General features: G+C 51.0%; 6 protein-coding genes across 6 annotated transcripts; 3 read left to right on the top strand and 3 right to left on the bottom strand.

The window, feature by feature from the left end:
* Positions 1-265: 265 nt before the first annotated feature.
* On the bottom strand, positions 266-1,330 carry RhiXN_05352 (Transposable element Tc1 transposase; the record flags this gene model as incomplete). Its single annotated transcript, XM_043325168.1, has 1 exon — positions 266-1,330. One exon carries the CDS (start codon positions 1,328-1,330, stop codon positions 266-268), a length of 1,065 nt encoding a protein of 354 aa, XP_043177587.1.
* Positions 1,331-2,411: 1,081 nt separating this feature from the next.
* RhiXN_05351 (peptidase C14) lies at positions 2,412-4,286 on the top strand (the record flags this gene model as incomplete). The annotated part of the gene is made up of 1 exon (XM_043325167.1): positions 2,412-4,286. One exon carries the CDS (start codon positions 2,412-2,414, stop codon positions 4,284-4,286), a length of 1,875 nt encoding a protein of 624 aa, XP_043177586.1.
* Positions 4,287-5,247: 961 nt separating this feature from the next.
* Positions 5,248-5,473, bottom strand: RhiXN_05350 (uncharacterized protein; the record flags this gene model as incomplete). The annotated part of the gene is made up of 2 exons (XM_043325166.1): positions 5,248-5,333; positions 5,392-5,473. The coding sequence occupies 2 exons, from the start codon at positions 5,471-5,473 to the stop codon at positions 5,248-5,250; spliced, it is 168 nt and encodes a 55-aa protein (XP_043177585.1).
* Positions 5,474-7,093: 1,620 nt separating this feature from the next.
* On the top strand, positions 7,094-8,174 carry RhiXN_05349 (ATP-dependent DNA helicase PIF1; the record flags this gene model as incomplete). The annotated part of the gene is made up of 7 exons (XM_043325165.1): positions 7,094-7,131; positions 7,202-7,326; positions 7,454-7,503; positions 7,557-7,668; positions 7,716-7,804; positions 7,860-8,009; positions 8,055-8,174. 7 exons carry the CDS (start codon positions 7,094-7,096, stop codon positions 8,172-8,174), a joined length of 684 nt encoding a protein of 227 aa, XP_043177584.1.
* A 1,431-nt stretch (positions 8,175-9,605) lies between these two features.
* RhiXN_05348 (peptidase C14) lies at positions 9,606-14,447 on the top strand (the record flags this gene model as incomplete). Its single annotated transcript, XM_043325164.1, has 6 exons — positions 9,606-10,040; positions 10,100-10,230; positions 10,280-10,418; positions 10,468-10,515; positions 10,568-12,085; positions 12,138-14,447. The coding sequence occupies 6 exons, from the start codon at positions 9,606-9,608 to the stop codon at positions 14,445-14,447; spliced, it is 4,581 nt and encodes a 1,526-aa protein (XP_043177583.1).
* A 662-nt stretch (positions 14,448-15,109) lies between these two features.
* On the bottom strand, positions 15,110-16,955 carry RhiXN_05347 (GMC oxidoreductase; the record flags this gene model as incomplete). The annotated part of the gene is made up of 11 exons (XM_043325163.1): positions 15,110-15,217; positions 15,275-15,525; positions 15,579-15,656; positions 15,706-15,712; positions 15,762-16,047; positions 16,098-16,113; positions 16,161-16,295; positions 16,370-16,453; positions 16,505-16,549; positions 16,605-16,710; positions 16,785-16,955. 11 exons carry the CDS (start codon positions 16,953-16,955, stop codon positions 15,110-15,112), a joined length of 1,287 nt encoding a protein of 428 aa, XP_043177582.1.
* Positions 16,956-17,603: the final 648 nt, after the last annotated feature.

Genomic DNA, 17,603 nt, shown 5'->3' with positions numbered 1-17,603 from the left:
ATCCTACAACAACAAGACCGCTTAAGGCGGTGGCAAGCTATCTAAGTACAACGACGGAGCTGCTTAAGGCGGTGTAGGCTATCTAAGTAGTTTTAACTAAGTAATTGCTGGGCTGTAGGGCCCTTGTACTAGCGCTTACAACAAATATCCGGACACGTGACCAACGCGACCCCCCCATATTCACCGGCTTCCATTTTTCTCGATGTACAGTAATGTTAACATAGAAAATAAAGTTGAATATACATATTTAGCTCGAATAAATTGCCTAGAACTCAGTAGGCCCCCCTTCAGCTTCTTTGATAGCTTGAACCTGGGCATCCATCTGCCCCGTGTGTTTGTTGATATCCTCCACTGTAAGTTCATCCCAAACCCGCTTGGCCACTTTCCAAAGCTTGTCAGCATTTCTCCAAGCTCCAGGCACCTTGAAAACGCGTGATTTGAGGAGACGCCATATGGGCTCGATGGCATTGAGATCGGGAGAGCCCAATGGATGGGCTAGCTGTTCTATACCCAGTGCTGCCCGGGCCTCCCGTGCTTGTGGACCCTTATGCAACGGTGCTCCATCCTCGACGATGAGGATCTTGTGACCCCGCTCAGCCTCTAATTCATCCAAAAACTCCTTGAGTGGACCTTTGAGTACTTGTTCAGCATACCCTGCTGAGGTGAGCCCCCCGCCTCTTGAGCGGCCCTTCTTTCCAGCAATGCGAGGCGATAGTTTGAGCCAAATCAATGGGCCCTTCTTGCCGTGAGCAATGCAGCCCCACATAGGGACACTTTGGCGACCAGTTTGGAAGCTTGGGACCATGTTCTTGGGTAGATATGCTTCTCCTTGCTTCCGGGTAACTTTTGGTCGCACTGGCTGCTCTCCTGTGTCAATTGTGGACTCGTCGGCCCAAGCTACCCAATCCCAATTTTGATTTGTGTTATTCTTGGCCCAATCAAGTCGAGCATCAATCATTTTCTGTGAGAGGTACGGCTGCTGGCGAGCAACATAGCGCTGGAGGCCCATTTGATTTGCAGTATACTGAACTTGACGCTCGGTAACAGTCCCGTCGAGCTCGGCAATTGCATAATATGGTTTCTCTGGGTAGAGTTTCAGATAACGTGCAATAGACCGCCGAGTTTGAGGGGATAGGGCAGGTGGGCGACCAGGCCGGGGCCGAGGGGTAGCAGACCCGTATTTCTTGTAATTTGCCACAATATCACAAGCTGTAGATTTTGGAACACCAGTACATTCTTCAATATATCTATACGTTTTTCCTTCATCATGTAGAGCCAAAATGCGACCTTGATTCAGCTGCGAAACTTCCTTACTGTGACACGGGGGCATTGTGATGAAAGAGGAAATTGGGCACGTGACCTTGTCCGGATACTTTTTGTTTGCGCTAGTACACTGAGTGGGATGCAACAAGAGGTAATCAACCTGGGTGTTACCATGGTCGGTTGGCCTCCTTATATATTCTACAAGCTAGCTAATTACAAATGTACTATATCAAATACTGTATCCAATAAGAACCCTGTTCCGCAGTCAGCCTTACTCATGCATACGTGTTACTGACGTATCATGATGACATCATAGGTGGAGGTGGCTACGTATGCTGATTAAGCGCGGGTGGGGACGTGGCTTGGCGCTTAGCGTATGATATAAGCGCCAAAGTCACGTGATTGAAAATGTTCTCTGTTTGCCTTTGTTTAAATCCAAGAAAATGGGAATAAATTCCCTGGTATTGACTGTGTCTATGACACTTGCCAGTTGGGGCGTAAGCGTCCTCCCATGGCCGTCAAAAAGCCCGGATTTGAACATAATTGAGAACGTCTGGTGGCATCTGAAGGAGCGCGTGCGTACTCACCAACCTCCTGCTTTGAATAAGGAAGAATTATGGAAAATAGTGAGGGACAAATGGAAACAAATTTCCCCAAAATATATTGGCAATTTGTATGATTCATTACCACATTGAGTACAAGCTGTGTATTTAGCTAAAGGTGGAAACACCAAATACTAAAATTTGTATCCAAATTATTCAGTTTTGCATGTCATTTTGGGTGCATGCGTGCAGTTGCAGGTGCAATTTGAAAATGCTCAAAAAGAATGAGCCAGCCCAAAAATTTTGCTCACGCGTATCTCCATGAGGAGACTTAGTTTTGATCTAAAATTTTGTATATATGTTCTATACTACTGTATCTACAAAATTTACTATTACATTGTAAACGAATTCTTAATTGTGCGGGTGATGCGTGAGCGTCATTGATTTGAGCTCACGTGGCTCAATCTTTTTGGGTGCAAGTGTATATTTCATGCGCACAATGGAACAGTGGCTCTTGGCCCCCTCGAGAGACACACCAATGGGGTCAGATCCGTAGCATATTCCCTTGACGGACTGCTGCTTGTCTCTGGCTCTTCTGACGGTACAATGCTTGTGCAAGACGCGCAGACCGGCAGTTGCATATATGACGCCATCAAGGGGCATGAAAGAGGAGTGACGTCAGTATTGTTCTCACCCAACGGCAAGCACATCCTCTCAGGGTCCGATGACAAGACAACGCGGATGTGGGACAGTGGCAACGGTAGTCTGATACCCAACTCCATCAAACGCCATCCTCACAAAGTCAACTGCACGGCATTCTCTCCTGATGGCAAGCATATTGCATATGGCTTGGGTAGCAAGAAGTCTCCGATTGTTGTTTACAACGCATCCACCAGCAAGTCTCTCCCTTTCTCACTCAATGCCCACCAATCCCCAGTCTTTTCAATCGCCTTTTTGCCAAACAGCAAGCACCTTGTCACTGGCCATGATTCTGGTGAACTGCGCATCTGGAGTCTACAGGACGGCACCGCCACACACTTCCCACCCAAAGTGCACAACGGCAGAATCACATCCATTGGGTTTTCGCCACTCGGAGACAAACTCGTCACTGGCTCTGAAGATAGGTGCGTGTATATATGGGATGTAGAGAACGGCTACTCCAACCCTTGCCTACTTGGCACACACAACCTTTTGGTTTTCTCCGCTGATCTCTCCGCTGCGTTCTCACCCGACGGCACACGAGTCGCATCATGCTCATATGACTGCACCGTCAAGATGTGGAACGCACTGCACTCGACATCATCTCACACCTCACACTCCAACGCACCAACCAAGGGTGTCTACTCGGTTGCCATCTCGCCTGATGGGTCACGTATCGCCGCAGCGGGTGGCAACAAAGCGATCCACATGTTCAACACACACAATGGCACTCCCGCTCTCCAGCCACTTGTCGCACACACCAACGAGATTAACTCGGTTGCGTTCTCACTCAACGGCAGGTACCTTGTTTCTGGTGGCGACGATGAATGCATATGTCTATGGGATGCCACAAGCGGCAAGCTGCTATCCGGTCCACTTCGAGGGCATAAACAAAGGATATGGTCAGTGTCGTTCTCACCCGATAGCAGGCACGTTGTTTCTGCCTCGTCGGACAAGACCATACGCATGTGGCATGTGGACGATGGGACTCTGACGCCCACAGATCTGGTTGGAACGCACGACGGGGAGGTCAACTCAGCGGCATTCTCCCCCGACGGCAAGCATATCGTTTCTGGGTGTGATGACAGAATGATCCGGATGTGGGAGTCGCAGACGCTATCACTCGTGTTCGATCCGTTTGGGTCGCAGCAGCATAAGGGGCCTATCTTGTCGGTGACGTTCTCGCCTGATGGCAGACTCATTGCTTCTGGGTCCACAGATGGCACTATCTGCATCTTTGACTCGCACAGTGGCGAGTTGGTCCTCGGTCCTCTCGACGCACATCAGGTTCCGGTGAGCTCAGTTGTGTTCACACCCGACAGCAATCACATCGTATCTGGCTCGGATGATCGAAGCGTTGGAGTGTGGAGGGTGGAAGATGGGGCTCCTGCATGTGAGCCACTTCAAGGACATCAAGGTGGCATCAACTCGGTGGCATGTTCGCCCGACGGTGCATATATTGTCTCAGGCTCGGATGACGCGACGATTCGAGTATGGAAGGCACCAGGAAGGGGCGCTGTATCCGACATATCCCAATCTGCCTCTTCGACCTCGGACCAGAGGAAGCCCCATGGTGCGATTGCCGGCGGACTGACGATCGATAGCGATGGGTGGGCACGCAACCGCGACTCGCAGCTGGTTTTCTGGGTTCCATCTGATTTGCTCAAGCTGTTCCCTCTCCTCGAGACCGTTTACACGATTGGGCCTGGAGGCACGTGTCGGGCGGACTATAGTCAGCGTTTGCTGCTTGGGGACGAGTGGCACCAATGCTTTGTTGGCTGAGAGTGAGGTGAGCACTGTCAATGCGGACGATAACTGGCCATGTATTGAGATGTGAGATGATAATAGATACCGAATGGTCTCTGGTGTGCTGTGTATATATTTCTGGACGTTTATGCAGTGTCATACATTTGTTGTGTTTGCGCAATATAACCGTCTGCCATGCTCCAAAATCCTCTGCTCCCATTGGGCCCTACTCGAGCAAGACCTGGCGTGCTAGGTGCGCTCGTATGTAAGTATGAATGCGTTGGTGTCCCACTTAGCATCAGTTTGAAGTCCACAAGACGCGTATTTCTCAAAGTAGCTCGCCAACTCAAAGCTTAAAGGTAAACACCGAGCTGCTCTAGTAACCAAAATTTTGGCACGCATGCAATTAAGAGTCCAATAGGGCTTATGCTATAGCAGGACAACCATCCTGCCTTCCGCCAACTTCCTCCGAGCGCATGAGTGAAAGCATAGTCATCGGATAAATCGCAATACGTATGAATACATAGGAAGTCATAACACATAAAGCCCATCCACGTGGATGGTATCTACTGTACACACAGTGCAAAGGTCTCCCACCTCAGCTCGAAAAGCTCCAGGAAATAGCGTCTCAGTACTTCGATCCCAAAAATAAAATGCTTTGAATATAAGTCGAAGTCGGAATCCTGAGTCGCTCTTGATAACGTCAACTGCCGTTTCCACAATACTGTGGACAGTGTGGCGCAGATAAGCGGCAAGGTGCATCAGGATGACACTTGCATGCCCCTATCATAGTTTCGATTGTCAGCAAAGAAAAAGGCTTCTCCAAAACGGCGTACACCGCTCGCAGACTACTCGCTGCATACACCGGCATTTCATTCACCACACCAACCGACGTGGGCATCACCGCTGCAGTTACAATAGGGTGATGTAAAGTGCGGATATTGCCCTTCACCCACTTGGTGACGATTTTGTCCGACTCAATATCTGGACTGGGGCCCTAACGGGTGACAAGCATTGTAGCCAATGGTTTGGCCTTGGCAAGCTTATCCGCAAACTTGACCGACTCAACAAGGGTGATCTGGTCTATACCGGGGACGAAGTCTCAGAAAAGGGAATAATAGATCATAAGCAACACACCTACATGCTTGGATAGGTAGTTGGCATCGATAGCTCAAGGCGACAGGGGGTCTGTGGTGTTCAAGTGCGGGGCGTGACGTAAGCATGCTGATGGGGTGGCGGGTGGCGGATGGCGGTCATGGTTTACAATCTATCTATGAGAGAAAGCTTGCTGAATCGTGATAATTGACAAATATCAAGTACTTGGCTTTGCTGGACGGGGTTCAAAGTACCCTGATGGGACCGCACGGTTGGCAAGACTGTGGGGAAAGCGCCAAATAGTACACTTGCCTGGACGCAGAATCATTTCGACGTTACCCATCTTCTTCCTGGGTCATAGCTCTTGGATCCTGCACTGCTCAATCTCAATCGCCGTAGATATGTCCTTCTTCACATCCTCCCATGGCGCGCTGCGCATACGTACGATGGCATGGAGTAAGAAGCCGTGAGTGGCCCTTCATGAGTCTTTTCAGCGTTCTCGTGTAAGTTCCCATTCAGTGAGTACATCATAAACACACTTACTGTTGAGTTTCGGAGCCTGCACTAGATATATTGTTATGCCCGAGGTTGCCACAGGCGAGGAACCCATTCTTTACTTCGTATGTAGTCGAAGCCAAAACGTGATCTTGTTGGTTGTCCCCAACCCACGAAAATCGGCCTTTGGGGTATTATTGTGCTTTTTCAAGGCGCTGCTATCGCTGATACCGCGCAGCTCGAGGGGTTGAGGGGGCAGAAGAGTACCTGAACGTCCCTAGTTGGCCGTGAACATGCTGTCGCAAGGCGTGATCAACTGGCCAGCCGAAAGAACGACTTCCGTTCCAGCCTTGGCAGTCAATGACTTGCACTTGAGTTAACAGGAGAGCGCCCTTGCCGTGACGTCCTTCCCAAAGTGACCAAGCTCATCTATGGCGGCTTGCGCCTCGGCCAATACTACAAGGTTGGGACTGTAAGCGGTGGACTTGCGGGTGTTCACTGCAATAACAGGCATGATAAACGACTCGAGCTAGAGATGTATACATACACTGACTCACTGCGAATGGCAGCGCATTGCACAAAATCAAGCGTCTTGCAAACCCTTGGGGACGTATTGGTCGTAAGAACTAGTGGGGGAAACAGAGGGAAGGCGGATTTCTTGCAAAAGAGCAGCCACGACGCTTGGCAGACAATGAGCTATGTTTATGCCCTCGTCCAATGCCAGAGACCTACCAAAATAGTAGCAGAGTACAAGAACCAGATCGGGTCGCTCTCCCTATGTTCATATGATGAGGGCACCTGTTCTTCTTGGTGAATATGTAGAATCCATCTCGAGTTGATAAACCATGGGCTTGCCAACACCTGTTGCTGTTGCAAGACGCTACGTCCCAGGGTCGTGTTCATCAAATATCCAGCTTGCCTAGCTCCGAGCAGGTGAAGGGCATTATGTCCTCAAGGAGGTGTAGGGGTGGTCCCGCCGAGATGGGAAAGAGTCGAATATCGCAAAGAGTCGAGGTTCATATTCGCGTTCGCCCAGACACCGACGTTGCCCAATTTCCGCAGTTGTTTATACTCCCATCTGGCGTTGCACCTTTTGACGAGCGCATAGTCCAGCAGAAAACTGACGAGACGAGATTAGAGGATGAGGTGACCGAGAGAGCGGCGCAGCAAGCCAGTACTGCTCGGGTCCACAGTGAGTCAGGCTCAGGGTCTCGGCGCTCGAGCTTGTTGCAAGTTCTGAACTGCGATCACCCATGTCTGGATACTCGGCACAGGACGGGCACCGGCTTTTGTGAGTGTCACTGTCCAGGACATATAACCCCATACGATCCGAGTCAGCTCACACATATGTGTTTGCCCAGGCCTCATCACCCAGACTCGCCCAGTCATAATCCCATGTGCACTCTCGTCGTAGCCTGTGAGATCAACAAGAAGACGCACCCGATAACGTGCCGAGAGGAGAACGTGCCCACTGCTCAATGTTCTGGTGAGTCCATAATCGCAGTGCCATTGCAGAAGAATTGCAGTTGCTAACAGATAGGATCAAGAAACTCATTTAAGATACTGACGGTATCAACGACTCGCCGGCTAAACACAACCACTCATACTGACAGCGAGTACACTCTCATCGACCGTTGATGGCGGGATACTTCTGCGCTCGTTTGTAGGTGATCAGCCTCACTCCTATCATGGTATCTGAATAACTCGGTGTTGCAGATGCCCAGACAGCCGAAAAGCCTGGTGAATGACCGCTTCGAAGACAAAGGTCACGTCTCGATCGAGTACGGAGCAAAATGGCAGAAACTGCAACATCTGGTCATGTACGGCAGTGGGTCAAGTCAAAGCTTTGCCCGATTGTTGACTGATATATGGTAGTATTACAGATGCATTCGACAACGTTTGATGCGCTCGAAAACACTGCGCGAACGGTGGGAAGCAGAAAAGAGGCGTATGTAGGGATCCAGGTGCGGTTGTCAGGCTGTTTGCATGCTGAGACTGTTGACACAGGCAGGGATGTAGATGATCGCTGTCGGGGACATTTTCCAGCTGCCTCCTGGATCTGCGGATGTTGCGGCTCCAGACTACGCCTTCATCCATACTCCATGGAGTGCCACTTTTTCCGGCCAACTGGATGGAGATTTCTCAGGGGACTCTTGCAAACCAAGTTGGGTAGGCTTGTTGGACTGGTGGATGAATGTTGGACACTCACTGTAGCTCGCAGAACTTGTCGGCATGCTGAATCAGACCCGAACAGAAAAGCTGCCTGCAAAGGGCAAGAGCTGTGCAGGATTGTTGGGTTGTCCTATACCGACGACGTACGTGGAGATGTGTTGAGCTGAAGTCCAGGCGAGAGCGTGGATCTTGACTCGGCTCAAAACACTCTCGGGAATTCGGTTTGCTACAAGCTTAAGATGAGGCAGACACGGGCAAAGGTACGATTGTGTTGCGTAAATTAGAGGTGACTCAACGCGTACGTGACAGTATCCCTCCGGAAGTTGTCGAGTTAAGGCGAGGAAGTCTGTTGTGCGTGTGAAATCATGCTTGATCGAGTGCGTCTAGACTGCGACGCAAGTTGTATGTACACATGCGACTGCATTCCATTCCTTCTTTCAGTGCCTGACTCTCATTGTCCATTACGACAGGACATTCAACTTAACGGGATACGCACTCCAAAGCTAAGCATTGGAACCGTGGTCGATTTCTTCACAGCTCTTGGACCAAAAAACCCAAGGCATTGCGTCGCAGGATACCCCACTCGAGCGTGCAGTGTTTGGCTGTCAAGTTCGAAATCGGGTCAAAGTACTGGTCACTCGTAGTAAGCTTATGTTTGGCGAGCCAGACTAGATGGCTTGTGTGGACAGCTCCAGTACTCAGGAATGTCAGTCGGTATATGGACCTAGGATAGTCGGCGGGTCTTGATGGCAGATCCCGTTTGAACTCGGTTCGGCTAGCCTGGTTGGTGAGACACAAACATATACAAGTTGGTTGCAATCACTGACATGAGCATAGGCGCAAGAACTGCAATCCTCGAACCGTGCACCAAGAATAAAGATCAATGAACAAGTTCTACTGTAGCCTTGGTAAGTTGGCGGTCTATTTCGGCTTTGCAGCCGCTGATACTCTGTTTAGCATCTATAACGGTGCCGCGTGCAAAGTCCCTCAATGGCCTCTATAATTGAGTTTCAGACGATTCTTTCGGGAACACTATCCTACATAAAAGACATGTCCTATTCGTCATTACCCATGGTTATCATTCAGATGACATACAAAGCCGTTTCGTGGCGTAGAAAACATCCCCTGGGTCGGGGTGCTGAGTTGAGTGGTAAGTACTGTCAGCTATCATTAGACCTAGTCTTGACAACCACTCAGATCGTGTAGCTACCGTGATCGAATAATGTATGAGATGTTGGGATGCCCTCGTGTCGTCGAGTGAGATGCTGGAGTGCGTATAACAAGCAAAGTCCTGACACAGGATCGTAATTCGTCAACGATGGATTTTTGTGCCAACCTCAGAGCCGGCCAGCTACTTGAGCCTTTCATATCAGGCATCTCTACCACTTTACAAGATAAGCCTCTCAGGCCCCGAAGCATGATCACCCGACCCCGGATCTGCTCGAGTCGCCAGAGGTGACACGGACACTGCTTAGTTCAATGACAAATGCCAAGGTTCGGCAAGGTGTGCGTGCAAGCGCCGATGATTCGCCCTTGACCTGAGCAGCCTCAAGCGCTTGTGCACTTGTGCAGCTCAACGACTACCGTCGGTCAATGGATTCGCCGGATAAAGGGACAGGCCTTCGCGCCTACTTCAGGCGCAAGAAAAACAAAATCGTAGCAAAATTCGCGTCCTCCAACCCACCGAATCCTTCCCCTTCTACACCTCCCATTCACCCCGATACTCAGCCTTTGCCCGCGGAACCGGCTGCCTCTCAGTCGCGTTCCACTACTGGTGATGTGGAACCCTCCAACGTCCCATCGCGATGCTCAGACACGGATCAATTGCCGGTCGTGATTTATCGACTCGAAGGCACCGACGCGGCCACAGGCACCACGACCGTCAGAGTTCCTCGGCCTATCACTCCTATGCCTTCAGCCATACAAGCCCTGACCAGTACGCTGAAAACATTGCATAGCGCGGCACAGATTTTTCCGCCTCTACAAGCTGCGATTGGAGGACTTTTAGCCTCCGTCGAGCACATGGAGGTCGGTAGTTTGTGTCATCTCCGCCTGTTACACCGTGACTAATTCAGACTCTTGTGTAGCTGAGCTCTAACAATTGTACCGAAATGGAGGCACTGGCAGCACGACTATCATCGCTCGCCGAGTGGCTCCAACAGCATAAACAAGAGGCCAAGTCGACAGAGGTTTCGGAGTTCCTCGAAGGGATCACAACGTGAGTGACGCAAAGCAGGTCGAATCCGGGAAGCTCACAAAATAGATAGGTCAATGGAAAAGCAAGTGGCGGCCATCCGCAGCAAGCAGAACGACCGAACAGCAAGACACCTCAGGAATGCAGAACGGGATGAAGAAGAGATACTACAAGCGTACAGGGACATAGCTGACATCCTGGAGAAGATCAAGGTGGGAGATAGGTATGCGCTGGTAAGCGTCACTGCTAACATAGCCATAGACTGAAGCAAGCCTGAAAACGTGGGATGCACTCGAAACACAGCGCATGGTGAGCTGGGAATCTGAGTGATAAACATGATGATTGACGCACGTTCGATCAGGACTCTCGCCTCGCCGGTTTGTCACCTGTAGACTCGGCGATCTACAACTCGCTGCTGTCCCATGATGTGAACCGCAGAGCATGCACGCAGAACACTCGGTCGAAGATCTTGCTCGAGCTCGACCAGTGGTCGGTCGATCGGACCAAGCCTAATGTCTTCTGGATGAACGGAATGGCCGGCACAGGCAAGACCACCATCGCATACACCTTTGCCCAGTCTCTCAAGGCCCGCAGGGTGCTTGGCGCCAGCTTCTTTTGCACGCGTACGTCGGACGAATGTCGGGATGTGGGCAGAATCATACCGACTATCGCCCATCAGCTTGCGCTTTACTCGCCTTCCTTTCGACCGGCACTGTTGCGGGTGTTGGAGCAGGAGCCGAACATCAAGTCACAGTCGATCGATACTCAGTGTGAGCGACTGATCAAGGAGCCACTATCAAAAGCGAAGAGCGGAATGACCAAAGGGCTTGTGGTCGTAATCGATGCGCTCGACGAATGCAGCAACGCGAATGGCGTGCGAACCATCCTGGACGTACTTTTCAGAGTCACTCCCAGCCTGCCTCTCAAGTTCTTTGTCACCAGCAGACCCGAGCCGGACATCCGCCAAAGGATCGAGGCGCAGTCTGACCGCAACCGGTCGATGTGCGTGCTACACGAGATTGAAAAGTCGTTGGTGGAAGCAGACATCGAGCTATACCTTCGTGACGAACTTCGCAACGGCGTCTCTGAGCATGATCTGATCAAACTCGCCAAGCTGTCTGGTAACCTGTTCATCTATGCGGCCACCGCAATTCGGTATATTCGAAGAAGAGGCACCATGGTAGATCAAGATCGGCTTGGGGCCATTCTGAACTCGTCTTCCAAGTCGGCCAACCGACACGCAGACATTGACAAGCTATATGCTACTATTCTGGGTGCGGCAGTCCACGACTCGAACCTGGATCAGGAGGAGCAAGACCAGACACTGGCAATAGTTTGGACAGCGATTTGCGCACGAGAGCCGATCGACGTCGATACGCTTGGAGCTCTGACGGGGATCAAGGCGGCAAAGGCTCACATACTGCTCCAGTCTCTATATTCGGTGCTGCACGTGTCACAAGCGACTGGGACGATCACTACGCTACATGCATCGTTCCCCGACTATATGTTCGACAAGGCACGGTCGATCAAGTTCTACTGCGACGAAGCAAAGCACAGTCAGATGCTCGCGGAACGGTGCTTCGAGGTGATGCAAGACCAGCTGCGATTCAACATCTGTGGCCTAGAGACATCGTTTATACCCGATAGCAAAGTGCAAGACCTGGAAGATCGGATAGCAAGGTCAATCTCGCCAACGCTGGCGTACGTAGCGCACCACTGGGGAGACCATGTGGTCAAGAGCACGCCATGTGAGATGGTGCGGAAAGGGCTGGAAGAGCTGCTGTCATACCGGCTGTTGTTCTGGATGGAGATAGTGAGCCTGAAGCGTGCGCTGGACAAAGGGATAGGCATGCTGTTTGCACTCAAGTCTTGGCTGACAGTAAGGCGTTCGAGCAGAGCAGTATCAGTACGAGGCTGATGGCGAGTGATAGGCCGAAGACGCATCATCAGATGTGAGCAAGCTGCTGAACGACTCGTGGATGTTTGTGTCAAAGTATGCTGCGGGATCTGTTTCAGAGTCGACGCCGCACATCTACATCTCGGCATTGGCATTTTGCCATCACTCAAGCTTGGTATACGAGCGGTACTGGGGTCGTACTCGGGGGCTTCTGAGGCTGGAAGGGTCTGCAATGGAACAAAGTCAAACGGCACTGCTTGCGACATGGCAGATGCCCTTAGAGCCCCTCTCACTTGCATTCTCTCCTGATGGGTCTCGATTTGCAATTGGATTTAGCAATGGCACAGTACATATATTTCATGCGCACAATGGAACACTGGCTCTTGGCCCCCTCAAAGGACACACCAGTTGGGTCAGATCCATAGCATATTCCCCCGACGGACTGCTGCTTGTCTCTGGCTCTGGCTCTTACGACGCTACAATACTTGTGCGAGACGCGCAGACAGGCAGTTGCATATATGACGTCATCAAGGGGCATGAAAGCGCAGTGGCGTCAGTATCGTTCTCACCCAATGGCAAGCAAATCCTCTCAGGGTCCAATGACCGGACAACGCGGATGTGGGACAGTGGCAATGGCAGTCTGATACCCAACTCCATCAAACGCCATCCTCATGAAGTCAACTGCACGGCATTCTCTCCTGATGGCAAGCTTATCGCATGTTGTTTGTATAGCAACGAGTGTCCCATTGTTGTTTATGACGCATCCACCAGCAAGTCTCTCCCTTTTTCATTCGACGCTCATCAATCCTCAGTCCATTCAATCGCCTTTTCACCAGACAGCAAGCACCTTGTCACTGGCCATTGGTCTGGTGAACTGCGCGTCTGGAGTCTACAGGATGGCACCGCCACACACTCCCCACCCAAAGTACACAACCGCACAATCACATCCATTGGGTTCTCGCCACCCGGAGACAAACTCGTCACTGGCTCTGAAGATAGGTGCGTGTATATATGGGATGTAGAGAACGGCTACTCCAACCCTTGCCTACTTGGCACACACGACCATTATGTTCTCTCCGCTGCGTTCTCACCCGACGGCACACGAATCGCATCATGCTCATATGACTGCACCGTCAAGATGTGGAACGCACCGCACCCGACATCATCTCACACCCCACACTCCAACGCACCAACCAAGGGTGTCTACTCGGTTGCCATCTCGCCTGATGGCTCACGCATCGCCGCAGCGGGTCGTGACAAAGCGATTTACATGTTCAACACACACGATGGCACTCCCGCTCTCCAGCCACTTGTCGCACACAGGGACACCATCTTCTCGGTGGCGTTCTCACTCGACGGCAGGTACCTTATTTCCGGTGGCAACGACAAATGCATATGTCTATGGGATGCCACAAGCGGCAATCTGCTATCCGGTCCACTTCGAGGGCATGAAGATATGATATGGTCAGTGTCGTTCTCACCCGATAGCAGGCACGTTGTTTCTGCCTCGTCGGACATGACCATACGCGTGTGGGATGTGGGTGATGGGACTCTGACGCCCACAGACCTTGCTGGAACGCACGACGATCAGGTCTACTCAGCGGCATTCTCCCCCGACGGCAAGCATATCGTTTCTGGGTGTGATGATGAGAACCTCCGGATGTGGGAGTCGCAGACGCTATCACTCGTGTTCGATCCGTTTGGGTCGCAGCATCATGAAGGGGGTATTCGGTCGGTGACAATCTTGCCTGATGGCAGACTCATTGCTGCTGGGTCCTGGGATGGCGCGATTTGCATCTTCGACTCGCGCAGTGGCAAGTTGGTCCTCGGTCCTCTCAAGGCACATCAGGATAGCGTGAGGTCAGTTGTGTTCACACCCGACAGCAATCACATCGTATCTGGCTCGGACGATCGAAGCGTTCGAGTGTGGAGAGCGGAAGATGGGGCTCCTGCATGTGAGCCACTTCAAGGACATCAACGTGGCATCAACTCGGTGGCATGTTCGCCCGACGGTGCATACATCGTGTCAGGCTCGGATGACGCAACGATTCGAGTATGGAAGGCACCAGGAAGGGGCACTGTATCCGACATATCCCGATCTGCCTCTTCGAGCTCAGACCAGAGGAAGCCCCATGGTGCGATTGCCGGTGGACTGACGATCGATAGGGATGGGTGGGCACGCAACCGCGACTCGCAGCTAGTTTTCTGGGTTCCATCGGATATGACCATGCTCTTTCCTTGCCTCGAGACCGTTTACAACATCGGGTCTGAAGGCACGCTTCGAGCGGATTATAGGGAGTTTTTGGTGCTTGGGGACGAGTGGCACCAATGCTTTGTTGGCTGAGAGTGAGGTGAGCAATATTGACGCGGTTGCTAAGTAAGCATATATTAACATGTGAGATGAGAACAGATACCAAACAGCCCGTAGTGTGTTTTGTATATATTCATGGGCGTTTATGCAGTATCATGCATTTGTTGTGTTTGCGCAATATAACAGTCTTGCATGCTCCGTAACCTTATACTCCAATTAGGCCCCACTCGTGTGAGTTGCAATGTGCTAGGTGCGCCTGTATCTGAGTATGAATGCTTTAGTGTCCCACCTGATACTCAAGTTCGGAGTTCACAAGACCCCGGTCTCTTAAAGCTGCTCACCAACCCAAACTAAAAGTCCAAAGCTTAAAGGTAAACAGAGGGCTGGATTGGAAACAAAAGCCTTTGCAGGCATACGGTTGAGAGCGCGATAGGGCTTACAATACACCAAGACAGCCATCCTACCTTCCGCCAGCTTCCTTCGAGCACACATGAGCGAAACAATAGTCATTGTATATGTCACAGTGCATATGAATACACATAAAGTTGTAAGACATAAACCTCATCCACATAGACGGTATCCACTGTACGTATATTGCAAAGGCGCATGCAGCCCATCTCAGCCCAAATACCTTCAGGAAATCGCGTCCCATTATTTCAGTCCCGGAATCAAAACGCTTCGAATATCACTAAAAGTTAGAATCCCGAGCCACTCTTGATAGCGTCAGTTGCCCTTTCCGCAGTGCCGTAGACAGCATAGTGCAGCTGAACGGCAAGGCGCACCGGGATGACACTGGCCTTCATCTATCATAGTGTCCATTGTCAGCGAAAGAAGAAACGCTGCTCCAAAACGGCACATACCACTCGCAGACTACTCGTTCCATACGCCTTCGGCATCTCATCCACCACACCTCCAAGCGACCCGGATGCCATCACCGCAGTTCCGATCGGGTGGTGCAAAGTTTGGTTGTTGCCCTTGGCTCGCTTGGCGATGACTTTGTCCGACTCACTATCTGGACTGGGGCCCTGACGGGCGACAAGTATCGTAGCCAATGGTTCGGCCATGGCAAGCTTATCCGCAAACTTGACCAACTCAACGAGGATGCTCCGGTCTATATTCAGGACAAAGCTTTAGAAGAGTATCAATAAATCCCAAGCAGCACACCTACCTGCTTGGATAAGTAGTTAGCATCCATAGCTGGAGGCGAAAGGGAGTCTGCGGTGTTTAGGTGCTGGGCGTGACCTAAGCAGGCTGATTGGGTGACGGTTGGCAGATAGCAGTCATGACTTACAATCTGTCTACGAGAGAAAGAGTGCTGAATGCACATCATAATTCACATATACCAACTATTCGGCTCTGCTGAACCACACGGTCAGCAAGACTCTTGGGAAAGTCCCGAACAGTATACTTGCCTGGATGCGGAAGCATTTCGACGTTACTCATCTTCTTCCTCAGCAATAGCTCTTCGATCCTGTACTGCTCGTTCGGAAGCACCATATGTATCTCCTTCCTCACATCCTCCCACAGCCACTTGTGCATATGCACAATCCTGGCAGAACTAGCAAGGAAGTACAAGCCGATATGCAATATCAAGGAGTGGGAAGCAGTAAGTGGTCTGTCACAAGCCTTTCCGCTGTTCTCGTATAAGTTCTTGTTTATCGAATACATCACAAGCCCACTTACTATCGAACTTTGGAAGCTGCCCTAAACGTATGGTTATACCCAAAGTTGTCGTAGGTGACGAACCTTTCTTTACTTCGTACGCAGTCGAAGCCGAAACACAATCTTGGCAGTTCTCCCCAGCCCCAAGGAGATCGGCCTTTGGGGTGATCTTGTGCTTCTGCAAGACTTTGCTGTTGCCGGCACCACTCAACTCAAGAGCTTGAGGGTCAGAAGAGTGCCTGAAAGTCCCTCGTTAACTTCGAAGATACTATTAGAACGCATGATCAACTAACCAGCCGAGAGAACAACTTCCTTTCCAGCCTCGGCAGTCAATGACTCGCTCTTGAAGTGAAAAAAGACCCCCTTGCCGTGACATCCTTCCCAGAATGATCAATTCTGACTTTGGTGGCTTGAGCCTCGGCCAATACGACAAGGTTGGATCTGTGCGCGGCAGATTTGCAGGTGTTCATGGCCTGGACAGATATGATAAGCATCTTGGGCTGGATATGTATACGTAGACTGACTCACTGCGAATGGCAGCCCATTTCAGAAAAGCAAGTGCGTTGCAAATTTTCATAGATGTACTAGTTGCAAGAGCTAGCGGGGGAAACCGAAGGAAGACACATGCAATATCCTGCTAACGCACAGCCGCGACGCTTGACAGACGATTAGCTGTATATGTTCAATCATGCAATGCCATAGACCTACCAAAAGAGTGGCAGAGTCCAAGCACCAGATCGGGTCGCTTTGCCCGTGTTCAGTTTGACGAGGGCACCTGCTCGGCGACTCCGTAGACTTCATGAGTTGATAAACCATAGCCTCGCCAACGCATGTTGCTATTGCGAGACGCTGCGTCACAGGGTCATTTTCCCTAGGCATCCAGATTGTCTAACTCTGAGCAGGTGACGGCGGGCATCTTGTCGATATGGAAGTGCAGGGGTGGTCCCGCCAAGATGAAAGAGCCAAATGTCGCAAAAAGTCGAGGTTCACATTTGCGTTTGCCCAGACACCGACGTCGCCCAGTTTCTGCCGTGTTGTACACTCCCATCTGGCGTTGCGCCTTCTGACGAGCGCATAGTTGAGCAGAAAACTGACGAGACGAGATTCAAGGACGAGGTGACCGAGAGAACGGCTCAGCAAGTCAGAACTGCTCGGGTCCACGCTGAGTCAGCTTCAGGGTCTCGGCGCTCCGGTTTGTTGCGAGTTCTGAACTACGATCACTCACGTCTGGATACCCGGCACTAAATCGGCACCGGCTTTTGTCAGTATCACTATCCCGATATATTAGTGTATACCATCCGAGTTGGCTCACACATAATCTATTTGCTCAGGTCTCATCACTTAGATTCGATCACTCATGATGCCATGTGCAGTCTCATCGTAGCCTGCCAGAAGAATAAGAGGACATACTCTATAGCGTGCTCAGAGAGGAGACCGTGCTCATTATCGGACGTTCTGGTGAGCGTACAATCTCGGTGACATTCCAAAAGAACTGTAGTCACCAACAAATAGGTTCTAGACATTCAT

The sequence above is a fragment of the Rhizoctonia solani genome, chromosome 2, assembly GCF_016906535.1.
Source record: "Rhizoctonia solani chromosome 2, complete sequence".
In the NCBI taxonomy this organism is placed as follows: Eukaryota; Fungi; Basidiomycota; class Agaricomycetes; order Cantharellales; family Ceratobasidiaceae; genus Rhizoctonia; species Rhizoctonia solani.
The sequence above is the reverse complement of the archived record's forward strand: the minus strand, read 5'-3'. Positions and strand labels throughout refer to the sequence as shown.